The sequence below is a fragment of the Globicephala melas genome, chromosome 19, assembly GCF_963455315.2.
Source record: "Globicephala melas chromosome 19, mGloMel1.2, whole genome shotgun sequence".
NCBI classification, from domain to species: Eukaryota; Metazoa; Chordata; class Mammalia; order Artiodactyla; family Delphinidae; genus Globicephala; species Globicephala melas.
This window is the reverse complement of record NC_083332.1, coordinates 39,080,349-39,108,282: the sequence shown is the minus strand read 5'-3', so window position 1 is coordinate 39,108,282 and position 27,934 is coordinate 39,080,349. Positions and strand designations below refer to the sequence as shown.

Here is a 27,934-nt window from a genome sequence, read left to right as displayed (position 1 = left end):
TTTTTAAAACACAGTACAACTGAAGGCTTCACTGTAAACTGATCTTTGGATAATATCCTGAATATCTGTTTTAAATATCCATATCGGATTAAAATCTGCTTCTTTTGTTTGGCTAGTAATCCTGGGTGTCTTCTTTTAGTCCTATTCACCTTGCTTATATTGTATATTACTATATTGTCTATTTATTTTGCACAAAATTTCCCCCTCTCATATCTATATCTTTACTATCGATATCTATACATCTATTGAGACAGAAATTTTTAAAAGAAATCTGTGAAGAGTAATGGTTTAGTTGCAAAGTAAACATGCTCCAAAGATCTTTGTCTGAGAATCTCTCATAATTTATAGTTGAACTCCCAAGTCCTATGTCTGCTTTACTGTAAGACAGGAAATAGGACTGTGAGAGAGAATAATTTGTTATGTTTTCCCCAAATCAATCTTTTAGTGAGAAACTGTGGTCCTTCCACCCACCCACTCACCAGTATGTCCATCTGTTCATTCATGTATCCGTTCATAGTATTTAATGTGCTTTGGAACCTAAATGGAAAAACGGCTGAGACTCTTACTCAGCTAGCCATCCCTCTATCTATTATTTTTTATGCATGCATTTCCCAATAAAACCATCTGTCTATTCATTTTCCTCCCCTTAATTCTGTTATCAACCAATTTATCCATCCATCCAATCATTCATTCATCCATCCACTCCTTGATCCATTCACCTAAATCTCTTTTTAGTAATAGGTCCACAATTACTATTCACCCACACTCTTGAGCACACAAGCATTTATTCAATGGCCCAATGCACATTGATCACCCTCCCCCTACTTCTAGGCTTACAGTTTTTGAGTAACAAGAAAGAAAAATGAAGTACATTTTAAATACCTTACAATTTTATTTGTCGATTACACGTCACTAAAGCTGAAAAAAAGTGAAAACTTCCAGATACATATACTATCATTACTTCCTGAGCAGGTGAATAAGTACCAAATATGTGAATATACACTCAATATAAGAATGCCCAATGTAAGAGTTTAAGCCACTTTGTACCAAGATCATTTGACTCAAGAAGTGACATTCTTGGGAGAAAATATTTGCAAACGGAGCAACTGACAAAGGATTAATCTCCAAAATATACAAATGGCTCAGGCAGCTCAATATCAAAAAAAAAAAAAAAAAAAACCCAATCAAAAACTGGGCAGAAGACCTAAATACCTAAATAGACATTTATCCAAAGAAGACATACAGATGGCCAACAAACACATGAAAAGATGCTCAACATTTGGAAGTGTATATATGTCAGTGCTACTCTTTCACTTTGTCCCAGCTTACACTTCCCCCTCCCCATACCCTCAAGTGCATTCTCTACATCTGTGTCTTTATTCCTGTCCTGCCCCTAGGTTCGTCAGAACCATTTTTTTTTTTTTTTTTAATAGCTAGTGGGAAGCAGCTGCATCGCACAGGGAGATCAGCTCGGTGCTTTGTGACCACCTAGAGGGGTGGGCTGGGGGTGTGGGAGGGAGATGCAAGAGGGAGGGGATATGGGGATATATGTGTACATATAGCTGATTCACTTTGTCGTACAGAGAAACTAACACAACACTGTAAAACAATTATACTCCAATAAAGATGTTTTAAAAAAAAAGATGCTCAACATCACAAATTATTAGAGAAATGCAAATCAAAACTACAATGAGGTATCACCTCACACCAGTCAGAATGGCCATCATCAGAAAATCTGCAAACAATAAATGCTGGGGAGCGTGTGGAGAAAAGGGAAACCTCTTGCACTGTTGGTGGGAATGTAAATTGCTACAGCCGCTATGGAGAACAGTATGGAGGTTCCTTAAAAAACTAAAAATAGAATTAACCATATGACCCAGCAATCCCACTACTGGGCATATACCCTGAGAAAACCATAATTCAAAAAGACACATGTACCCCAGTGTTCATTGCAGCACTATTTACAATAGCCAGGACATGGAAGCAACCTAAATGTCCATCAACAGAGGAATGGATAAAGAAGATGTGGTACATATATACAATGGAATGTTACTCAGCTATAAAAAGGAACGAAATTGGGTCATTTGTAGAGACGTGGACGGACCTTGAGACTGTCATACAGAGTGAAGCCAGAAAGAGAAAAACAAATATCTTATATTAACACATATATGTGGAATCTAGAAAAATGGTATAGATGATCTTATTTGCAAAGCAGAAGTAGAGAACAAACGTGTGGATACCAAGGGGGAAGGGGCAGGTGGATTGAATTGGGAGATTGGGATTGACATATATACACTATTGATACTATGTATAAAATAGATAACTAATGAGAACCTACTATATAGCACAGGGAACCCTGCTCAATGCTCTGTGGTGACCTAAATGGGAAGGAAATCCAAAAAAGAGGGGATATATATATATATATATATATATATATATATGTATAGCTGATTCACTTTGCTGTACAGTAGAAACTAACACAACATTATAAAGCAACTATACTCCAATAAAAAAAAGGAAGTGACATTTCTTATATTCACTACAGAGTAATGTTGCATGTTGAAGTCTATGTTGTTAGATGTATTTTTCTTGGAAAGCAGTTCCAGGTTTGGCAGAACTTATCGTTGTAATTCCAAAATTCAGTCTCCACAAGAATCCACCCTATATGCAGTTTTACTTGAATATTTTGGCTCCTAAAAGATATCATGCCTTTATCTATTATCTACTTTCACATTTTAATCATTACAAAAACCCTATAGATAGGTTGTTAAACCTGTTATTAAAGCATTTTACAAATAAGGACACTGAAATCTGGGGAGGTTAAGTAAATCCCTCAGTATCTTACAGTTTTTTCTATTTCTTATCAGGCTCTCATTCTGGTTCCCATAATCTGAATTACTACTATATTAATCTTTGGTTGCCTTAGGGAAAAATATTGACTTCCAACCCTGTAAGATTTAATATGTTAACCAGGATGTTACCAACATACATAAGAAATTATGTGTCCAATTGAAAGGAATTCATTGTCTTTTTTTTTTTTTTTTTTACCTGTGGTTGCTTAAATATCGGAGCCTCCACCTCATTACTTAAAGGAAAAGAAAAAATCTGAGAATACAAAACTTAAGCATGCTAGAGCATTTTTAAGACCGTTTTTGTAGGATGGGCATACTTATGCTATTTTTTCCCATGGCATCATTATGGAATTGATCCATCTAATCCTCCTTTCTCTGAATCCTATCAACAAGGATAATTTGGCTTCACTTGTGTGTGGGTCTTTATATAAAGAGAAATTTTGCTCATCATGATCACTTAAATAGTCGAAATACTATTTATCATTGATATGTTGCCTTTAAAAAAATTGGGCTTGGGAACTTTCTTTGTTGGCGTCGGGCTGAGAGAGATGGATTTGCTATAAGACTGACAAATCATGTTTCCAAACCTACAAAGCTGCGGTCCAGACAAGATAGTAGCAAATTTGCCAAGGTCATGAATGTTGGCTTGGTAAACAGCTGGCCAGCCTCTTCATGTCAATATTCTCCATTTGCATTCCTATTAGTTGAGCATACTGCCTTTCTATTTCTATGTCTACTCTATTTCAAACTTTTTTAGGATGAACTGTACTGCATGATTTCATACAAGTAGCTTCTAAATATATATAGGAAATTTCTACTGCCATATGGGGACAGAATAGAGAGGCTTCTCCATTCTGCCTCCTTCTCATCTAGTGACATAGGAGGTCTCCAGACTAACTAGGTATGCTTTCCTGGGGATCTCTCTAGAATTATGCTAAAATGTGTATGCTCTGAAATCTGATTTACTGGGTTATATCTGGTTCTGTTATTTGTTAGTCATGTGAGCTTGAGAAAGTCCATATATTTACTGACCCTGTGCCTCTCATCCTTGTAAAATCACTGATAAGGTGCAGGAAGTTATGGTAGGTCCTGTGCAGACAAAACAGCAATTAGACTTTACTGAGCATTTGCTATGTACCATGTACAGTGCTTGTTGTTGGAAGATTGTTGACTCATGTACCTAGAGGCCCTCTGTGGAACTTAACCATTTAAAGGAGTAACACAAGTAATGCATTCCTAATTCTGACTATAATTTCAGGTCCCTGCAGCCAAAAGCAGCAGTTCACTCAGACTTGCTTCCAATTTTCTGTTTCTCTGGGCACTGGTCCCCTTGGCCAGGTTAAGCTGTTCAGTATGCACATCAGCAGCTGACACGGAATGCAAAGACCACACATCTGAGATATCAGGACGCTACACATTTGCCTCCTGTAAAACATTAGAATTTTTTTGTCAAAGTAGAGGTCACTTCCAGTGTAGGATGCTCTGTTCTAGTCTTTTAATTGGGGATTGTGTCTTCTTTAGCCTTTCACTCCATAAGACAAATTTAAGAGTCATTTGGTTTATATGAGAATGACTTTGAGGACTGTTATCATTTCACTGAATTATTTCCTTAGAGTGTATGATCGTGAGAGTAAGTGCATATTCCCAACTTGATCTTACTAATATGCTGGGGTGTTTTTATGTCTATTACCTGGCTTTAGTTTTATAATTTGTTTCTGCAAATTGTTAAGAGTGGAGTGACTGAGCCATAAAGAACAGACTTGTGGTTGCCTAGGGGGAGGAGGAGCAGTGGAGGGAAGGATTGGGAGTTTGGGGGTTAGCAGATGCAAACTAGTATATATAGAATGCATAAACAACAAGGTCCTAGTGTATAGCATAGGGAACTATATTTGATATCTTATAATAAACCATAAATGAAAAGAATATGAAAAAGAATATATATATATATGAGTCACTTTGTTGTACAGCAGAAATTAACACAACATTGTAAATCAACAATACTTCAGTAAAATAAATGAAAAAAAAAGAATGGCATGACTGGATGGAATAATTATATAGATTTACTGATGTGGTATAACATTTCAGCATATAAAGGCATTTTACAAGTTATGTGGTCCACCCTAACATCTTCGCCCCTCCTACCCCATTTCCCACCATCATATGATGCTTCGTTTAGCTCTAAAGCAGAAGAACCAGCGGTTGTCTAGTTCTGCTTGAATACAACGATGGACTCAAACTCATTCTCGAATGGACCATTTCATGTTGGGTCAGCATCTTTTGTGAGATGTTCTATAGTGCACGAGAAGGCTGAACTACAAGTTAAAATAAGTAGATTTCAAGTCAGACTCCTGGTCCTTGTTGTGGAAGAACGGTTCAGGAACATGAAAGTATTCTCTTCTTATACCCTCTTGCACTTTTTCTCTACCGGCCCTTTCACTCTCCTAGCAGCCTAAATATGCACCTGATCTAGAGTGAATTCCTGCACTCTTATCATTTAGGTCAAAAACTTATACTGTGCTAGGTTTCTGGTCCCATCTTTGATGTTAATTGGTTGTAACTTAAGGATTAGATTATCCGTCTGTTCGCTGACAGTATCTCCCTGACAGGCACCTGGTAGATAGGGAGAGTACAGTGTAAGATTTAATATTATTTAAGTGTGCTAAGCTTGCTGTTCTTTCCAAGGGAGCGCAGATTGATGAAAAACAGGCATCAGTGATAGAGATTCATGTTGTAGTGATCCCCGTTAACCCCTTTGTGTTTCAAAAGATGCTGATTCTCTCCCTGTAACTTAGACTTCTCTAAAGGAAGAGAGGAAAGTTGAGAAACCTCTTAGGATTTCCTTTTGGAGGGAGTGGAACTTCAAAGTAAGTTCTGATGTCAGAGCTACCGATTTTCCGATGAGGTGCTGATTTCCCCCATAGTTCACTGAATCCTACTCCTCATCACTCACTCTCCAGGAAAAGTTGGGCAGCATGGTAATTAAATCATTCTTTGGTATTAAAATAGGCACTCAGAGGAGAATTTATCTTCTCTAGGCTCTACTGTACTAGGAGTGCTGTAGTGTCCTCAGGAATCTTGTAGGAGAAGGGAGAAAAGTAGTTTGTACTTTTTTTTTTCTTTGACAGCCAGAGGGGAGATAAGAGTGATTCTGTTTGAAGACTGGGGTGGCGGGGGCTCTTATTCTGAGAACAGTGATGTGTGTATATTAGATACTTGTTGTCTGTTGTCCATCTATTATTCATCCATTGCCATCCATCCATCCATCCATTCATCCATCCACTCATGTTTCCATCGATGTTCCCTCTACTATGTCTCAGTTGTTTTGCTGGGGGCTACAATTGAATGCATATTTGAGGGAACTCAAGGGCTTTGCGTTTAGAGTGGATAAGATTTTAGCTCACTGAACCTAACTTTTCTAAATTTCTTTACTCTCTTCTTTAAAGTACTGTTTTGAAAGTAAAACGAGGCAATGTTCTTTCCTTCCCTTCTTTTGCATTCACCTTACCTACTCCACAAATATTGTTTGAGCTCCAACAACATGACAGGCACCTTACTAGGCAGTGGGAATGCAAAGGAGAGTGGAGATGCAAGAGCTTCTTCCCGTGGTTTTTAAAGTTTAAACTTGTATTTTAATTAAGGGATTTTTGAAAATATATGAAAGACAGTAAAGGTGTAATTATATTGATACTCACAATTCAGCTCAATTATGTAGCAGTCCCGTTATGATCCCTCAAATCGAAGACTTAATATGAATGACTGGATCGCTCCGTTGCATACCTGACACTCGGCGCTTCTCCTACGAGGCTGCTGTGAGTGACCACCGGGATCCGTCTGGTTGTAGATGAGACAGATCATGGGTGCTGGGCTGAGCTTGGGAACGCAGATTGAGGTAGCTTTGTGAATTGGTGTCTAAGTTTTCCCTCTGATCTCTTTTCCTTTGCTTCTGAGACTTTTGCTTATGGGCACACACCAAGCACTGTGATTTAGTAAAACAAAACTATTATGATGCCAGGCTTCTTACTGAAACCTTGTGTTTATGGACTCTTCTTGCTTTATAGTCAAATCTGAATTCTATCTTGCCTTCAAAACTCTGTGTAATCTGACCCCTGCCTTGCTTTTTATTCTTATTTCCTGCTTCTTCTCGTTTCCTGAAGTCAGTGCGATGTTAAATCTTCTTTTCCCACTTACTATGCTTTCTCTTATCTCTGGATCTTCACCCATTCCCTCCCTCTTTGAGATCTGGAGTTTTCATCATTACTTGTTTGTAGTGGCCTTTTCTGTTCCTTCAAGCTCCACTTTCTGAGTTAAGTAAACTTAATATATGCACTCAAACCTATAGAGCATGCATTTGAATCCAGGAAATTTCCTTTAAAGCTTCTGCTGTTAAGATCGCCACTTGCTGATAGTACATTCTATGGAAAAGTTCCCTAAAAATCTCTGAATCTTAACTGTTTCATGGGTGAAATGGCAAAATGTTCTCTGGTTGGCTGTGAGAAAAACATTACATGTATACATGTATTGAATAAAATGTTTACCAGGTAATATGTAGTTATTACGTGTGGTAGTAACAATAACAACAGCAAATATTTTCTGTTTATTTGTGTTTATCTCCCACTAACCTATGGGTCTTTGAGGGCAGAGACCATGTCTGTGTTGTTTGTAATCATATTTTGTGCGTATTTAATCAGTGAATGGATGAGGTATTTTTGTACCACAGCCAGGCCAACCAGCCTTACCATCCCAGCCAGTTTGCATGTGGCCCTTATGCTGCTCTAATTAGCAGAAGCAGCTCTTGGGAGAGATGGTCCTCACACTTTCAGATGATGCACAAATGTGTGAAAACGTGGTGCGTTTGGGATACCTTTGGTACCATAATCTCACAGAGAGCGTCCTAGGGTGGGATAAATTGACAAGAACAGTCTTGATGCATTGAAGTGAGCAGGTTTTAACAGATATGTGAAGACCAACCAAAAAAGCAGCAGCTTATCATCACGCATTCCGAAGCCTGAGGTCCAGATCTGGAGTTTTATGAGCGTTTGCTGCCTGCAATTGCTATTCTTACATACCCACAGGTCTTTTATTTGTAATGTCAAGTTGGTTACCTGAACAAGCCATGTGCAAGAGTGTGTGTTTGAGTGTGTGTGATCCAAATTACAGGATGAAATGAATGAATATAGAAACGCAGTACTCTGCCTTTCAAGATCATGAGGGCTCTGGATTTTGCTGAGATTTGCTAAAAATAAATTTCAGAAGAAAGAGGAAGCACACAGTGTTTGCTAAGAGTTTTTTTCAGGATGGAATCTTGGGAACTTTTCACTCAGCTTGCAACTGGGCTTTATTATAGTGTTTTCAGATAGTCGTATATAGTTGAGGATGCTATGAAGTAAAAATGGTTTTAGTTATTGTACACTTAATATGCCAACTTCCATTTTTCTCTGTTTTTCAAATAGATCATCTCAGATTCTAAAACCAATTCTGCAGGGTAGATGTTTTATCCCCATATTAGAGGCAAAGTAACTGAAGCTCAAATAAATGTGTTAATTTCTCCAGTTTATATAGTTAGAGAGACCTGAGTCTTAGCTTTGTGTTTTTTTCAAAAACCTATGCTTTTCCCTTCTCCCTCAGTCATTTCTAAACACAAAGGATCATCAAAACCTGGGAGTACGATACGATTTACTAATCAGAGGCTATTGATAAATATAAGGAAAATGTGGTGCAAATAAGTTCTAATATAAGTAATAGTAGCAGCATTTTGAATGTCTTAATTTTTAATAGCAAAAATGTGATGGGCAAGATTGACACATACCAACACCTCTGTGTCTTAGTGATGCCTGCATATGAATGGAAACGTCCATGAATCATATTTTATTCAAAATTTTCTTTTTTAATAAAAATGCTAATGGAAATGTTAAAATGCACATAAATTAAAATGGTCATAAATTAGGATTAATATCATATTAATGAATTATAATCCTACATTCATTAAGATAAAGTGGCATTTCAATATTTGCTCTTGTTAATAAGTTCAATACAATAAATGAAAGGGATACATTTTGAGATTCAGTAAGTATTTGATGTAATCTTATGCTTTAGCTTTTTAAAGTATTCAAAAGTAAAATAGGCGATCTAGATGCATTTGGATTCTTTGTTGCTGTTTTTATGTCTTTAAAAAAATCTTTTCATTTATTGAGGCACTAAATACAATTTAAATTGGCAAAGAACGCAATCACTGAATGAAAGTGATCCCAAGAGAATGCAATGTCTTTTGAGCTTCTAGGAGTTTCTTTGCACAAGACTTTTTTTTCAATATATACATATGTATATTTTTTAAGGAGCAAGTGTTTGAAATCTCCTGATGCAAGAACTATAACTATACTGGCATTTAAGTAACTGGATTAAGCTGAAAATATGTACATTTGAGCAGTATTTTGCAAATATAATTCAGTTAATTTTCCTTTTAAAAATACAAACTAAAAATATATATATTCTTGTTTTATTTTAGTTTTTTTAACAGGAGTCAACATAGTATAAAAAAGAAGCACCCTGTATCAGGAGTCTCCCTCTAAGGAATAAACGGTGAAAATTTGAAAGCCAGGGATTCTGTTTTCCCCAGTACCTACTAAAATGTTTTAGGCAAAGTAGGTGTTGCCATGATCTAAGATGGATCTGGATCCCTGCTGCGAAGTTTTCATTTCTCTAAGAAGTCCCATTTCTGGAAAATGTGCTCCCATAATCTGGCCTCAGTCATCTTTGTAAAATGGGAATAATTTTCCTGGACCAGAAGAATTGTGTAAATCAAAGGGGAAAAAAAAGCCTTACATAAACATAAGATCTTAATATATATCCGATTATTAGAATTATTTCTGTTTTTATGAATAGAGCAGCCAGATCTGAGTTGAATTTTAGGTCTACTACACTTGATTCCATCAGATGGAAACCTTGAAGATGTTATAATATGCCTTGTCAAACTTCCCTTTTCTCATATTTCATATGATACATTCTAACTCAGTGACTTTTGGAAGAATTACGGGGATTATCATATGAGAAGTGATTCATATAGCTCTTGGCACACAGATAGTAACCCATAAAAGGTTAACTAATAATAATAACTTTAAATAAATGTATTAACAAATTAAAAAGCATACATGTATTTTTGTATTTTCTCCTGGTCTTTTTATCATTGTAAATGCATATCAGTTTATACTGAACAGTAAATGTATGAATAAATGGAAAGAATACATTTATTTTAGTGTTTTCTTCTCAATCTTTTTATCATTGTAAATGTGTATCAGTTTATACTGAACAGGCCAGAGTATATTTTTAAAGTGTTCAAACATATTTGTCTGAATTTCATTATATTCTACTTGATATGCATTCAGTTGCATAGACTCTTTGTACAGCTACTGTTAGCAGACACTGATGAAGTTACAATCGATGTAGCAAGAAACAACTTTATATTGAAACATGAGGTAGTAAAACATACTTTGCAAATTGCCACATCACTAACCAATGTCCCTTTTCGTTTTAGTTACATACAGACCTGGATCCTGGGAGCAAAAAAATCAAATATATCCTATCAGGCGATGGAGCTGGGACTATCTTTCAAATAAATGACATAACAGGAGATATCCATGCTATAAAAAGACTTGACCGAGAGGAAAAAGCTGAGTACACCCTAACAGCTCAGGCAGTGGACTGGGAGACAAATAAGCCTCTTGAACCTCCCTCTGAATTTATTATCAAAGTTCAAGACATCAACGACAATGCACCAGAGTTTCTCAATGGACCCTATCATGCTACCGTGCCAGAGATGTCCATTTTGGGTATGTATGCTTCCAATTTCACAGAACTATTAAGAATCATCTTTAAAATAGCTCCTGGCATCAGGGATCGTGTGTGGCTGAATGAAAGACATTTATTACCGTCTTATCTCTAATTTGCATTTCCAAATCCCCTTTTTCGGCCTCAGTTCCACAGCTCAATAGCTTTAGTCCCTTAGTAATAGGAACTGACGAAGCAGTTTTATTAAAATATCTCTCCTTACACGACAGTACTTCAATAGGCTGAATTGGTATTCCTCTCATAGACTGTAGTTCGAGTATTGTTACCGAGGCGGATTTATCAAGATTTGTTCCAACACGCCAGACTAATCCTATTGATATTTTCTTGATGTTTAATTATTTGTTTGTATATATTCACATGCAGATGCAGCACACAGAGAAACAGAAAACCGTCTAGGTCTGTAGTCAGCCAGATATTGGATTGAGCTGGTGGATCGCGTCTAGAGTGAATTAGGAAATCACAGTTACCAGAGGCTTGGGTCGAGTCTAGAGTGAATTAGGAAATCACAGTTACCAGAGGCTTCTGAGCTGTGGGCATCGTACTTTAACCGAACATTTTTTTCTTTTTTTTTTTAACCGAACTTTTTAAAGGAGTATTGCTATCACCAAGGACTCACTCCCACTTTTTCTGAGCCATTGAAATATTCATTATACTTTACAGAACAGAATATATTTCAAAACATGATTTTCTACTTTTTCCTGCCCTTTTTGGATTTGTTTTATCCCCAGACTCCGGCCTCGATAAAGGAAATCCCTGGCCCCAGACTTTATACTAGAATAAAAGGTATTTTAGAGCTCTTCCTGGTCTGACAAAAGTAGTAGGTAGGATCCAAAATCCAGGGGATTAAGATCACTAAAGTCATTCCTAAGTGTGCAGTGGATGTAAGGGATACCCTAGTTTGTTTCAAATTGCATTTAAGACAGCCTATAAGGATACATGCTATGCAGCAAAATCACATAAATTAACAGCAGGTGAACAAGATGTGATAAATAAAAAAACACAAGTGGAGATATAAATTGAAGGCCAAAATTAGGTAAATAGTTTGGCTTCATTTGATCTCTTCTTTCTTAACCCACAGTATAACTTTGGTAGATACACCCATTACAGCAGCAAATCAGAACTGACCTCAGGTCTTCACATTTTACCCATGTACTTCTGCCAAGACTCCCCTTTTCTATCTCTTTTGTGAGGAATCCTATTATTATTTATTTTTTCCTTCTTAGCAAAATCAAATCACTCCTCTATGGCTGGCTGAAATGACACTTTTTCTAGGGAAACTTCTAGGTCTTTCTAGCAGGAATTTATCTCTCTACCATCACTATTACCACAGAAAGAAACCCACAAACAAGCAAAAACACATTCATGTTTGTACTTCTTTTAAATTCTGGCATGTAAATAGGGACTAAGAAATACTGTATTTTTTTCTCTCTTTTTATTTTCCTCTTATTTGATCAACTTATTTAGGGCAGAGAACTTGCCTAATCCATCTTTTCATTCAGGTTTGTGTAAGATGGTTTTAAAGGACTATTACCAGCTGTAATACATACAGAACACTTAATCTTAATTGCTAATAAATGAAGAACAGGAAAGCTGCTATTTTTGCCTCATTATTATGATTTCTACATCTTAATGGCCAAGTCTATATCTATTTATTGTAAATGTGTCAGAGGCTTCCATTCCTGTGTGTATGAGTTATGTGCCTGATAAGTATGTTGAGAAAAAAAAAAAGCCCCCAAACGTCTGCAAACTTCAAGGTCAATTTCAGCTAAGACAAAGAATTTAAAGATATTATTAGCTACATAATGCAATGTGTATGTGCACCTATGCATTTTTCCTCTATCTAAAGTATTTTTCTTGATAAGAGTGTAGCAACTAAAAGAAATAATCTACACTAACTTTACACAGTTATTTTTAAAAATGCTTAGCTTGTGACATCTCTTCTAAAAACCACATGGAATATGCTGCAGTTGAAAGTGTGGGTTTTGAAGTTAGGTGGATGAAATCTTGAATCCTGGTTCTATCCCTTATTATCTGGCTGACTTTGAAGTTCAAGGAGGTTAAACTGTTTCTTGTTTTCCTTAGCTACAATGCAAAGATAACAATTTCCATCTTGCTTTCATTGTTTGAGAACTGCGTGATAAAATACAAAGTCAGGGTGTGCCATGAAGTAAATAAGTGTTCAATAATTGGTTGTCGTGGTTTTAAAAATGATTTTTATTAATCGATTTCCCATCGTACCTTTGGACCTTTTCTCTGTATCGATTATACAGAGGTGTCTGGTTTCTGTTTGACTCCAGCCTCTCTGGTTAAAGAGAGGCAGAGGCAACTGCACTATTTTATTGTCAAGTGTGAATTATTCCCTTCATTTCCATGAAGGTGAATATCAGGATGAAGGTCGGCTCCTATCTCCTTTCTCTCCCCATTACCACTGTTCTCTCCCAGCCTGTCTCTTCCCTCCCCTCCTTCCTTCTTTCATTTTTCTTCCTTTGCTACTGCAGAAATGCCAACACCTGCACCTGTACACCCTGAAGAATGCCAGCAAGGACTGGGGGATTTCATTGTGCAGAAAGTGAAAAGTAAAATTCTAATTGAGAAATTTACCAATATTACATTGAAATGAATGTGATATTCAAGAACCGTCTGGCAGTTGACAAGCTGTCAGGACAAAACACACATATATATTTGCCCAAATGGCAGCCAAATTATTTTAGAAATATCATATTGGAAGCTGTAGACAGAGCTCTTTTATATTCTACTGTGAATTTCAGAGCTTGATGAGAATTCACTTTTATAGCAATACCACATAAAGAGTGATGTGCAAGCTTGTCTGGTTTTTACTGTGGATCCCAAACTAGCATCGTTGAAGTTGGTTTTTCAGTGAAAATGTGCCTACACTTATTAAGTTCCAGACACTTTAAATAGATAATTTGTTTTGCTACTGGATATTAGAGTGAGGGATACTTAACCCTGATTGTGTGTCCACACCTGGGTTCAGGTAAAATGAACGTTGTATTTAGCTTCGAAGTAGAATCTCAGATTATTTGACTGCAGATTTTCTACTTGTGTTCGTGACATGACCCATCTAAGCCTCACCTTCTCTATCTGTGTAGTGTGCACAAGCATCCCTACCTAAGAAAGTATGTTTGGAAAAATTCAATGATTATATTTAAATAACTTGGCGTAGCATAGAGTTGGTGCTCAATTGATATTGGTTTCTTTACAAACATCCATTTTCAAGCTACTTCTGCTAGTATGATTCAAAAAATTGCGTATAGGATATGAATGCCTTGGTCAATGAAAAATTGCTCGACAAGCCTTAACTTTATGTTTCGCAGTTGTACATGTTGGAATGAAGCCTATTTTATTCAAAAGGGCATATTAGTGAAGATGGGAATAAAAGGATCAGAAAGCCAAGTAGGGCTTAAGCTGGTGGGCATGATTGCATTGTTGAGTACACAGTTATATAAAACACAGCACTGGTGGTTTTCTTAGTTTTCTTTGAGATTCAAGGCTACTCTCATGATGATCAATATGTATTAAAAAGTTGCTATATCCCCAAAGCTGTGTTAAATGCTTGCAATATTCACAACAATCCTACATTAGTACCGATGTTAACTTCTCTATTTCTCTTTATTTTTAATCAGAAAAAATAGGGGAAATAATAGCTAATCCAAACCCAGATACTAAGTGGGAGAACGGATTTAAATTCAGACATCTGGCTCTTCCTCCCATGGGTTTAACCAGTATGCTGTACTAATTTTTGATACTATCTCTAGAGAATTTTGTTTATATATGCCCTATGGTTCTGCTGCCTATTTATAATAGTTACTATTTTTCCAAGGTGGAAGAGCTCTTTAGGTCAGCATACTTTGCAAATTAAATTGAGGAGCTGAGACAGGAGTTGGACAAAGAGAAGTTTGGGTGAAGTATTACACAGTGTTTAAATAGGAATATAAGCACATTAAAAATGTAAGAACAATACATCACATAGAAATTCAAATCACAATACAATTCATTGAGAACCATGTGGTGAGTAACTGGGGCTGAAGTGCTGTTAATATGTTAAAGATAAAAACTACAGAGAGTAACCGGGATTGACTTTGGATTTCCTGGTAGTGAATGCAAAAAAAAAAATGAACTCTCCATCAAAAAATATTAATCAAAAAATCAGAAGGTCAAGAGATTACTTAGTAAAATATATTTTGGAAAGGCAAGTCTCACTGCTTTCCAAAGGCTCATAACTGAAGAGGTCGAGGCTGTCAGTACACAGTATGCAAGTGAACTTACTCTACTTGAAACAGTAACTCAGCCAAAAGGAAAATGCCAGCATTTGAAAACAGTTTGTGTTGTCCCTTCTATGTGTCATTCTCACTCTCCTGTCTTCTCTTACCATTAGTAGTATGTCTTTTCTTTGTAATTTTGTTCTTTTATGGTAAAAGTCTTCAAATCCTCTTTTGGAGGAAGGCCCATATAAAATACATTCTATTTCTTTTGTGTTGTTCATTATCTTTAATTTGGAATAAATTTAATCTTAGAGAAAAGTTGCATTTGTAGTCCAAATGTATTTTTCCTGAACTATAAGTGAGTACATTGCTGCGATGATGCCCAATTACCATGAGATAATTCAGTCAGTCTTTGCCACATGGGTGTTTTCTCTACACAAGCACAATACAGCCATCAAAATTAGGAAATTAATAGTGATACACCATTGCTATTGGACGCACAGACCTCAGTCACATGTCTCCATTTGTCCCAGTAAAGTCTTTTTATAGTGAAAGGATCAAATCCAGGACCCCACATGCATTACCTCAGTACCTCCAACTCTAAAGCAACACCACAGGGTTCATTCTAATTGTTTCTTTTTCTCCAACAGTGAGAACCCTGTGTCTTTACACTCAATATATTTGTTATTTGGATCATTCCTCACTGCCGTAGTAAGTGATTTCCATTTGCTCCCTCTGCCCATCCCCTGACTCCCTGAAACAAATGTTTATCTGCTGTTCCACTCTCCCTCCACCTTCCTGCCTTTCCATGGATTCTTACCTCACCCAGACATGCCTAATGCCTTTCGGAATGAAGTGTTCAGGTGACAGGCAGACAGTCAGGAATGGAGGCAGCAACTATATAATACTCTCTACTTTCATTCTCCTGTATATATCAATTGTTTGTTATTATACAATAGACCTATGGCAACATCTTCCAATCTGTGCTCAAAATAGATCTACTGAAACAAATCAAATCAAATTTAATTGATAAACACTGAATTAAAAAAAGTGAAATGCTTTTCATACTTCAGAGTCTTTAAAGTATTAATATGCCGGAATTTGATAAATGCATATTATAGGCCCTTTTGGAAATTACAGAAACTATTTTTAAAAAGTATCTTGCAGAAGTGCATAATTTAATACTATAAAAGCTTTACAAACACATGTCTAATGAGAAGAGAGTTTTGAATCTATGTTAGGTCACATGTTAATTTAGCACGCAACTAAATAGTCAAATTTGCAATTTCTAAAGAGCAAAGTAAAAACTATGATGACTATAGCTTACATGGATTAGCTTGTTATTCTTGTCACTGCCCAATACGTATTTTCATCCCATATAAAGAAGATTCCCCAACTGATAAAGAGATTCATTTTCATATTTTGTTATTATTAAAGAAACAGTTTATGTCACAGAAGCTTAAAAGATCAAAGAATGTTCATACTGACAAATTGTCTTAAACCTAACATACATCTTCTTTATAATTTAGAGGTTGTGGCTTTCTTCCTCTCTCTTAGCTAGATTTGAAAAGAATTTGGCAGAATTTCTCTATTTCAAAGGAGAGATGCAAAGTGAGAAAGGGAAAAACATATCTTGATGGATTTGATTATCTTTTTTGTCTTATTTGATTCGGGCTGATGAACAAAATTGAAATTCTTTAGGAAAACATGGGCGGGAAATCATGAGGATTGAGATAAACACTTTAAAAAGAAATCCAGCTTCTCTACCTGATATGAATGCCTGTAACAGCTGTGGTTCCAAAACTCTAAGATGGGGTGAGGATTGTGTAGTTTCTGTTCTGCATAAGGAAGGTAACCTCCATTAGGAATACGTAGACAGTTGGTGTAATAGATGAATCTTGTATCTGTGAAGCAGTGATTTCTGATATGTGGATTTTAGTGGTTCCCAAAGGTCTCCCTAAATGATCTATGGCTTAGAAATTACTGGAGTATCCAAATGGGAAAATTATTGGCAGTTAACTGTGAGAGGTACCTAAAACAAATTAGCCTTCCAAGAGCCATTATGTTATTTCTGCATTATGGCTCAGAACAACTTTGGGGTATAATGATGGGGATATAAACAAGGTTTATTTGAATGCCTTCTGTGATGAGAAAACTCCTTCCATCAAATTTTGCTTTAATGCTTAACTCTTCTTTACTCTCTAAATTATAAGATGATATTTTATTAATCAACTAGGTGATAATGCAATAATATAATTAATTGATTGTATTGTCCCTAATGGGATTCTTACTATTTTTAGGTCAACTCATATACCTGATGTCTTTAATTTTAATGTTCTTTGGGCTAAATATCAACCCATAAAAATACATGAATGCAGGTAGGATAGCTTAGGGAAGTTATTAAAAGTATATAGAGGGGAATTCCCTGGCGGTCCAGTGATTAGGACTTTGTGTCTTCACTGCTGGAGGCCAGGTTCGACCCCTGGTTGGGGAACTAAGATCCTGTAAGCCTCGTGGTGTGGCCAAAAAAAAAAAAAAATATATATATATATATATACACACACACACACACACACACACATATATATATGTATACACATGTATATATAAATCCAACTTTCATTCACTTTGAAAATAGTTAAAATTCTAGAACTACTCATTATAGGACTGGCTCAGGAGCTTCAGACCCGCTCTTGTTTTGGGGTTTCATGGCCAACATAAACTAGGTGTTTTCAATGGTCTCTTCTTGTAGATTTGGTCTGTCGACTTAGGAATTTCATATACATACTAGAAATCTTTGAATTCTTTCTAGAATATGAATTCTCAATCACTAGCCAATAAAATTTTTTCAGAATTGTATAAATCACAAGAGAATGTGATGAAATACCTCATTCAATTTTACAAGTTGTAATGTTGGTGTCACTTTTGTCCTATATAATAGAATATTACAAAAATATATTTCAATAAGTTACATAAGTACCTTAAATTTGAACCTATTGAAAACAAATTTAACACTCTGCCCCTAACTCCATCCCCACCGGTGAACAGGGTCACTCCGTGTGGAATAGGATTAATTTAGAGACCTGTATCTCCCATTCATGAGTATCTCATAATTTGAATTGGTGTTCTAGAAGATTAAAATTAAAGCATTGACTCAGCATTAACAGTATTTAAGTGAAGAAGCAACATTGACTATATGTCTCAACCTGTGCCTTTAAACCAGGTCATTCCATCAATGTACCGATTAAACAATGGTTTCTAAGCCTATTCATAACAGTAGCTAAGGCTAACATTCTGTTTCTTTCCCTCTTACTTTTTCCCTCCATTTTATCCCTGTGATCACTCATTAGAATTAAACTCAATTTGATTAACAATTTGATTATCACATCAAGCTCAATTTGATTATCCTAGTGTCTCTTTAAGTTCTTCAGAAATATGTCTTCTACTCACTTACATTTTGATTCTTCCTATTTCTGGGTACATTGGATAACCTCTCTGGAAATTACACCAACTAGCCTGTTGTCAGAGAGAGTTCCTATGGCGAATAATACTCCAGGTCTACCGTGAACCTTTCTGAAAAGATAAGACATCTACTGCTTTCTATTCAAGTAATCTTCTGTACTTGAAATACTGAAAAGTATTCTCATATCAGTAAACCTGCATTTCTAAGGAAAATCAAAACACTTAACAAAAACATTGATCGCAGATGGAAAGTTGAGAAACAAAGGGGGAATACTATCTAGACAATTCCATGATCCTGTTGTCTTTCTCTTTGTCCTCACCTAAGAATTAATATTTTAGGATTCAACACATTTATTGACTCTAGATGCAAAAGGGCAAATCATTCTTAAGTTATTCAAGCCATGCTTGTGTCTAGAGCTCTGTGAATTAGCATCAGTACCCACAGGGTTACAAGTTTTTGTTATATAGCCATTTCAGGAAATCATGAATTAAAAGGGGCTAGAGAGAAAAAGCACATAGAGTTCAGCCTTTACCCACATTAGCCTGTCAGAGAAATGAATCCACTGCATGTCAGGGCAGCTCTGAAACATGCATTTGTGAAATCCTGAAGTCTTGGCTGAAAATGAATGTGGGACACATTTGTCAATATATTTTTGGTGTCTGTCATGCCCTCCTTGCCTCTCAGAGCTGATAGGGGTTCCTAGAGTCTTTATGTGTGTATTAATGTTATTTCTTTAATTTTGATATTTGTGCATAATGGACTTAATAGTTGTACTTCCTGGATTCATTGGACTTGGAAAATTGCCATTTGAGTTTTAGACCCAAATTGCTTTTATTCTTTGGTTATATAGCAATCACAGTTGTGTGAGATATGTGCCATTTTTCCTATTCTCCTTATCAGTAATGTTACATAGAGAAAAATATGATGAAATTTAAATGGCAAGATAGTTACATGCATAGGTAGGCAAATAGATCAATACAGGCATGCCTCAGAGATATTGCCAGTTGGGTTCTAGACCACCACAATAAAGCAAGTCACACAAATGTTTTGGTTTCCCAGTGCAAATAAAAGTTATGTTTATGCTATTTTGTATTTTACTAAATGTGCAATAGCATTATGTTTAAAATATGTACATACCTTAATTTTAAAATATTACTAAAAAATGCTAACCGTCATCTGACAATGCAGGGTTGCCACGTACCTTCAATTTGTGAAAAATTCAGTATCTGTGAAGGGTGATAAAGTGAAGTGTAATAAAATGGAGTATGCCTGTAGTTAAAAGATGGTAGAGAAGATATACAAGCTGTTAAAAGAACTGAGGATAAAGATAAGTATGTAGATATACGGAGGAAAGAAATTTAAGTGTGTATGTGTTTACATGTGTGTGTATTTGATATTATAATTAGATATCCTAAAAAAAAAAGACAAAAGCTTGTTACATCATGAGGCTCTAAGTGAGAACATATGGATTGTCTCAGACGCGTCTCCACTTCTAAGGGAACAAGGTTTTATTCCTTGTGTCTGTGCTGGAAGAGTTTAAAGTCAGTATAACCATATTTGTGCCACTGTTGAAGATGATTTTATTCTTTTTTTTTTTTTGTCAGGGAGCTTTACACCAAGGAGTCTTCTCCTTATAACCACGTCAGACTTTTCGGATCTCATTATCTGCCATTTATGAATCTTTGCAAGCCACAAGAGTGGTTTGAGTTCAAGAAATACATGGGGGTAGGAGAGGGGGAATTCATCAAATAAGGGTCTCTGGAATAGGTGTTGAAATGCCTATATGTGTTTCTTCTGAAATCCAAAGCAATGTTATTCATTTAAGGTTAGCACAATGAATAATTGTTTTATGACTACATAGAGATTAACATTTAAAAAGTTTGTTTTATGCCAAACACACTATTCAGGTACATTCATTTAATTGTAACAACAACCTTATGAAGTGAATTTTATTATTCTTATTTTTAAAAAGAGAAAACTGACGCACACAAGCTTAAAATGTACTCAAGGTCTTATCATGGGTAAAAATAAGAGCTCCCGTCAGACATGCAGAACCGCTAACAGTCCACAGAGTAACGGAGGAGTTATTGTAGGGGTTAGACCGTATACAACAATAGAGCTGATAGAAGAGCTCTTGTCTCTGCATCGGGTGATGGGAAGGAAAGCTGGAAGTGAAGTGGAAGAGACCAGGAATATGCTGGCATCCAAAAGGAGCCTGTACCTGGCTCTCCCACCTCAATTTTCCACGTGGCAGATGACCTTCAGGAGAAGCTGGTGCCCTTTGTCACATGGCTGTGCATGGACCTGGCCCGGGACTTGGACATTCTGAAGGAGCACCTCTTATGGTTGCTGAAGGAGCACCTCTTATGGTTGCTGAAGGAGCTGTGAGCGGGATTCTGCTCTGTGCCAGCATGGTAAGCTTGAGAATCTGCTGAGTCAGACGTGTGCTGCCCTAGTGCCCGATATCCTACACTAGTATTTTGTCTGTCTTCTTCACTTCTGCCTTCAAAATCGCATGCCAAACCTAACCAGGACAATACAGGGAAGGGAATTCTAGAAATATAATCCCAGTTTAGCTAAACTGATAGAGAACAAAGCCATGACAGATATACTTTATTTAGTTTCTATTGTAGGCTAGGTACTATGGAAAACACTGTATAGATTTTTTAGAAAAGAACATTATATATGTCAAGTATTATCATTGCACATCATATATTACATAAGAATTATATGTCTTATAGGTTACATGTTATCGTCATATTTTTACTGAAAAAAAATAAACAGAAATGTATTTGTGTTACGGGCTGCATTCTGTTCAACAAAATTAATATGCTGAAGCTCTAACCCCCAGAACCTACGAATGAGATTGTTTTTGGAGGTAGGGCCCTTGAAGAGGTAATTAAGGTTAAGTGAGGACATATGGGCAGGGGCTAATCCAATCTAACTGGTGTCCTTACAAGAAGAAGGAATCTGGACACACAGAGAGACACCAGGGGCACATATGAACAGAAGGACAACTGTGTGACAAGGCAGTAAGACAGTGGCCATCTGCAAGCCAAGGAGAGACCTCAGGAGAAACCAACCCTGCCAGCACTTTGATCTTCAACTTCTAGCCTCCAGAACTGTACAAAAATCAACTTCCGTTGTGTGAATCACCTAGGCTGTGGTATTTTCTTACGGCAACCCTGGCACACTAATGCAGTTTGTGTGGCCAGATTGACTTAATTTAGGATGTACTAGAGTCAGAATCCAAACTCAGAGACTTATTAAATGGGGTATCAGTGTTCTTTCTTCTAGAGCTATTGTGTCCCTGTATCAGCCTTGACTTAGGGTCATATCTCTGGATACATATGGAGTGAACATCTGTTCCCAGCTATGGAATTTTTTAAAAAATAGAAAATCATATGCTTAAGTGTGGAACTTCTTTTGGTTTTAAATAAACTTTTTATTTTAGTATAGTTTTAGATTTATTGAAAGGTTTGAAATTATACAGAGAGTCCCCATATACCTCATACCCACATTTCACTATTATTAACATCTTACATTAGTATGGTACTTTGTTAAAATTAATAAACCAATATTGACACTGCATTTTTTGTTTTTTAAGAAGATGTTTGCGGGTAGGAGTTTATTAATTAATTAATTTATTTTTGCTGTGTTGGGTCTCCGTTTCTGTGCGAGGGCTTTCTCTAGTTGTGGCAAGCGGGGGCCACTCTTCATCGCAGTGCGCGGGCCTCTCACTATCGCGGACTCTCTTGTTGCGGAGCACAGGCTCCAGACGCGCAGGCTCAGTAGTTGTGGCTCACGGGCTTAGTTGCTCCACGGCATGTGGGATCCTCCCAGACCAGGGCTCGAACCCATGTCCCCTGCATTAGCAGGCAGATTCTCAACCACTGTGCCACCAGGGAAGCCCTTGACACTGCATTGTAACAATTGTGGTGAGTACTGGTCAGGTACTTTTGTAGAATTTCCCTCATTTGAGATTTGTCTCATGGGGTAGAATATTGGGGAGGAAGACTGCCATTTCGTCACATTATATCAATACATACTATCGATAGGATTTACCCCTGTTGATGTGAACCTTGATCACCTGGCTGAGGTATTAAGTTTGTCAGGTTTCTCTCCTGTAAAGTTACTCTTTTGTTCTGCTTTCTACACTGTACCTTTTAGAAGGAAGTCACTATGTGCAGCACATTCTTAAAGAGTAGGAAGTCATGCTTCCCCCATACATAGTTATCTACATTACTCATGTGGATTTCTTGTGCATAGGTGATTGTCCTTCCCTCCTTCCATCCTTCCTCCCTCCCTCCCTTCCTTCCTTCCTTCCTTCTCTTCTTTCTTTTATTTAATCAATAGTACTCAAGGGTTATTTTATACTTTGTTATAATCCAATGCAACTTTATTTTCCTGCCTATTTTTTTTTTTCCAGCTTTGGGCATTGGGAACTCTTTTAGTTGTCACCTTTGTTCCTTCCACATACGACCATTATTTTTTGTTTGCTTTTTAGCACTTAAATACATTCTTACCTTCCTACAGTGCATGATGCTTCAGGTTCATCTTGTATATTTATTGCCTAGCTTCTAGAATTAGCTATACCTCTAAGGAGCCCTGGTTCTTTTTAGCTATACCTCTAAGGAGCCCTGAGTGCTAGGTATACTAGCTGCTGCTGGGTTATCTTTGATACTAGGCCCTCTCAGATGATAGAGGGAGGACAAATACATGTGGAGGTATGTATATATATATATACTTAAGTTTTACAAATACAATGGTAATATAGTTATATTATTTTGTCACTGTTTGCAGTCCATCTTGGGAAACCCCACATCCTAATTTTTAAAACATTTGCATGTATTCAGTTTTACTTGTGCTGTAAAGTTAGTTCTAATGGTTTTGATAAGTCCATTGTGCCACATGTCCATCATTACAGTATCAGATGGAATAGTTTTACAACCTGAAAAAGAAGCCCTTGAGCTTTACCTGTTAACTTCCTCATTCCCTAAACCCCTAGTATCCACTGATCTGTCTACTGAATTTATAACTTTGTCTCTTCTAAAATATCCTAAAATAGTATATAGGCCTTTTACTTAGCAATATGCATTTAAGATTCATTCAAATTTTTGTATGGCTTGACAGTTCATTTCTTTTAAACACTAAATAGTATTCCATTGTATGGGGGTTACCATAGTTTGTTTATCCTTTCGTCTATTGAAGTATATTTTGATTACTTCCAGTTTTGTGTGTTTATATGTAAAGCTACTATGAAAACATTCCTGTTCAGGTTTTTGTTTAGAAATAAGTTTTCAATTCAGTTGAAATACTTAGGAGTATACCTGATGTATCACTCAGTAAGAATATATTTAGTTTTATAAGAAATTATAAAGCAGAAACTAACACACCATTGTAAAGCAATTATACTCCAATAAAGATGTTAAAAAAATAAAAAATAAAAAAAAAAGAAATTTTAATTGATTTAACCAAAATATTTACCAGAAAGCCCTATGAGTAATCTGTAAAACACTGTAACGATATCCCTCGTTTGTTAGCAGGCAAAAACTATGGTAGAAAACCTAGAGTAGGAAGCAATTAGTTAATATAGAGATGAACAGATATACTTGTATGAGTTACAGTGATCACACTGTAAATAGGAATTATCTTAATATGCTGTCAGACCTCCATGCCTTTAGGAAATGCTGCCCAGAGGATTTTTTTATCTTTCCTTTCTTCTGTCAAAATGGGTCCTCCTGTTTCTAGTCTTTGAATATGTGTTTATGGACACTGTTCACCAAGTTGTCTCTACCACTGCTACTCTGCCTATTTCTGCTTTTTGAAAGTTTATGCAAAAAAAAAAAAAAAAGAATGAATACAGGAGTGAGCATCTTGTAGTCAACAACCAACTATGGAGAACCTTCCTTTTTCGAGGCTGTAGTGAACACCCACCTAATGTCAGCTATACTCACACTGTGTTTATTCTGTAGTCACGGTCCATCTCCCTGTTGGCAGTGTGGATAACCACCAGCCAGTCTGTGAAGTGTTGCTTCTGTTTTCAAACACAGGTAGACATTTCACCAATCTAGTTCAATGACCTCAATCCCAGGCATTTGCCATGGGGACTGAGAAAATACTGAAATAGTATTTTTCCAGGCAGCTCAGTGTAAAAATATGTGAACTTAGGAACCATCAGGTAGACATCATCCTTTCATGATATATATTAGAGAAACAGAAAAACTATGTTTCACATGTTGGATTTCTTAGTCTCTGGTCCTAGAAACACACTGAATCTCAGTTCCCATCTCTGGTTTCCATGATACTTCCATCTCTCCATATATGACTCAAAAAGACCAGGTGGGGTGATACTATATTTCCTAGAAACAAAAATTTCCTAAGAAATATAAAATTGTCTGCTGGATGCTATGGGTGCCAGTGAAAAGGAATTATTCAAAGAAATTCTGGTCTATCAGAGTAGCTATAGAAGCGTCTTTCTTCTTGGCTATGTAAACAGTGTATAAAATGATAAATATTTATGCTCACTCGGTGTGCAGTTTTCTCATTATACGAACCTAGAGAATACACTATCACTTTTGTGTCTTCCTTATAAAAGATCCTGGCTCTTCAGGGCAAGGCATTGTATGGATGGATATTAATAATGTGTCGTGAGTATCTTCATAATATAATAAGAGGGTTTTTTCTTTCTTTTTTCTTTTACTGCCATTGACTGCTGCCCATATAAAAGTAATGAACTGAAATTTAAATCCTTGGGAAAGTTAGAACCGGAGTGGGATATGGGATATCCCTCTGCCTGGCTTGTAAAATGGCCATGCATCTCCTTGAACTGGGAGAGAAAGAGACATTGAGAGAAGGAATATTCTGAGTTCAGTCTGAAAAAAAGACTCTTCATGCTGGATGCAGTGTCACTCTTCCATCCATTTATGTTCTCAGATCCTATTAATGGATGTAAGATAACCTACAGTCTTCTGTGCTTTGTTCTTTTCTAAAATTAGTATTAATTTTAATTAGTATTAAAAGAAAAACTAGATGATCAAGACAGAAAACAAAGGGCAAAATTCATTCCTGAGCATGTCTTTATTGTCTTTTTCTCACCTTGACAGCATCATCTGAATAATGATAATCACCCCAGTATTTTTTTTTTTTTGTATTGCTATTCCTGTGTAATTATTAGGCCACTGATACCATTTGGTGACAATGAAATAATATCAAACATTCCCCATTCATTTGTGTATAGGTAACAAGTTACAATGTCAAAGTTAAATGAAAGGAGAAGTACCAATATCCATCTTAAGAGCTACTCTTATAGTGTCTCACAGCTCCAGTCAACAAGACACAAGTGCACTGTGAGGGCCTTTTCGGGGACCACACAGCAACGGAAATAAGACTATGTGATGTGAATCTGGCATTGTCGCCACTGCTTGATATAGCATTAAAGGCATGGCTAAGTTAGACTTTTTCATAAGCGTAGACAGCAATTCTTATTTCTGTTCAGGCTTTTCTACATTTTGGCCTTTTCTTGTCCCCATACATATTTTTAAGTTATGCATTGAAGTGTAATAGCCTCACAGTAAAATGCATATACTATAAGAGCACAAGCTCACAGACCCAACAGACGTGTAATCAGCACCCAGATAAAAAATCAGAAGAGTTCCCAGCATGCAAGGTTCATTTTTGTGCTTCCTCCCAATATCCTCACTTCTATAAGCATAGAGAAGTTTTGCCTGCTTTGTGCTTTATGCAGCTGGACTCATACACTGCTTTTGCTTTTGAGTCTGGTTTCTCTCAACACCCAAGCTTGAAACCAGGTCTACCAAGTTTACAAAGATTGGTGAATGAACCAGTGAATATATTGATTTTTTTTTTAAATGATGCAAAGATATTCCACAGGGTATTCTGTTTTGTTTTGTTTATTTTTACTTTTGCTGTGTTGGGTCTTCGTTTCTGTGCGAGGGCTTTCTCTAGTTGTGGCAAGCGGGGCCACTCTTCATCGCGGTGTGCGGGCCTCTCACTATCATGGCCTCTCTTGTTGCGGAGCACAGGCTCCAGATGCGCAGGCTCAGTAGTTGTGGCTCATGGGCCCAGCCGCTCCGCGGCATGTGGGGTCCTCCCAGACCAGGACTCAAACCCGTGTCCCCTGCATTAGCAGGCAGATTCTCAACCACTGCGCCACCAGGGAAGCCCGAATATATTGATTTTTATATTTACTTATCCTTTTGATTCCTCTCCCCTCGTCCCCTCTTTTCATTTGTATTCTGGAAAAGCTGGAGGCTGACTTTAATATTAGGTATGTTATTTGGGGTGACCTTTCATTGTGTGCCAAGCTCAAGGCAGCTAAGGGGGAACTTCCATGTCAAGGCCAGGGTTAGTTCTGCCAGTGGTAAATCCGCACCTGTGGGAAGTTTAAGTATCCCATCTACCTGAAAAAAATCCCACCTTATTCCTAACAGAAATTCGCTAATTAAAGCTACATTCATTCCAAAGAAAACAAAACTACTGTTCTGCCTCTGCCACTTTATTTCATCTTTTTGTTTCAACCTCCATGCCTCTATTTTCTCCAAGGTTTTCATCAAATCATTTAACAGACATGTAGTGAGCACCTGCATTTATAGACAGTGAGGTCACAGAGATCAAAGCAGTGTTTGCAGAGAGAAAGACCCAGTGGTGAAGAGTACATTCTCTGGAGTCAGCAGGGCTTGTAGCAAATTCCCACTAGTTTCCTTACAGCAACGAACCCGTCTTTAGCCCTTAGAAATGCACCTCCAGGATTATTGTCCAGTCTCAAATATGCCATTAGCCTACATGGAACTGTCATGTTAGAGAAAACTATTATAATTTTATTTATATAAATTGTCATTAAAAAAAAACTTTATCCTACATCCTGTATCACTTGCCATAAATAGAGAAGATAAGTGTCAGATAAATATATTAGATAAATATCATGAAAAATATACATACTATTAGATAAGTATAATGTGAGATATATATATAAACATATAAAAGTCATTAATTTTTGTATAGACACTGTTGCCTGCCAAAGGCTCTTATCCCCAAGCCTGGTATTCCTTACTATATAAAGGGATTTTGGAAAATATTACAAAGGTGTTAAACATATACTGGCATAAAACTGAATGTCTTCAGTATAATCTGAATGGTTAAAGGGAGAATGAAATGGATATACCACATCTGTTGCTATGGATTTGAAATTAATTGATGCTGATTCTTTGTCTACCTAGAGTGCCATATTTTGGAAAGTGAACATGTTATGTAAAATGCAAGTTCACGTTTTGGTAAATGCCACACCAAGACACATGCCTTCAAGGGGCACATAGTCTGTCAGGGAAGATAACCTGCTTTCTTGAGGCTTGTGAAAGATGTGGAAAAACTATCATAGCAGAAACCATGATTACCTAGGCGGCCGAGGGGTACCAAGAGATACCCCTGGGAACTTGGCTTGCCTAAGATTTGCATGGCAGGGGATCAATTAAAATTTCATGTTTCCTCATGACTCAGGGGACCTGCTGCTGTTTCTTAAGATCTTTGGAAGTGAC

At 36.8% G+C, this 27,934-nt stretch overlaps 1 protein-coding gene across 6 annotated transcripts in view; it reads left to right on the top strand.

Moving 5' to 3' along the window:
* CDH8 (cadherin 8) overlaps nucleotides 1-27,934 on the top strand; it is a 380,312-nt gene that overhangs the window by 124,637 nt on the left and 227,741 nt on the right. For all 6 annotated transcript variants that reach the window (XM_060288665.1, XM_060288664.1, XM_030863783.2 and 3 more), the window contains one exon: nucleotides 10,381-10,675. In XM_060288665.1, coding sequence (XP_060144648.1) covers nucleotides 10,381-10,675 — 295 coding nt within the window. The remainder of the gene's footprint in view (nucleotides 1-10,380; nucleotides 10,676-27,934) is intronic.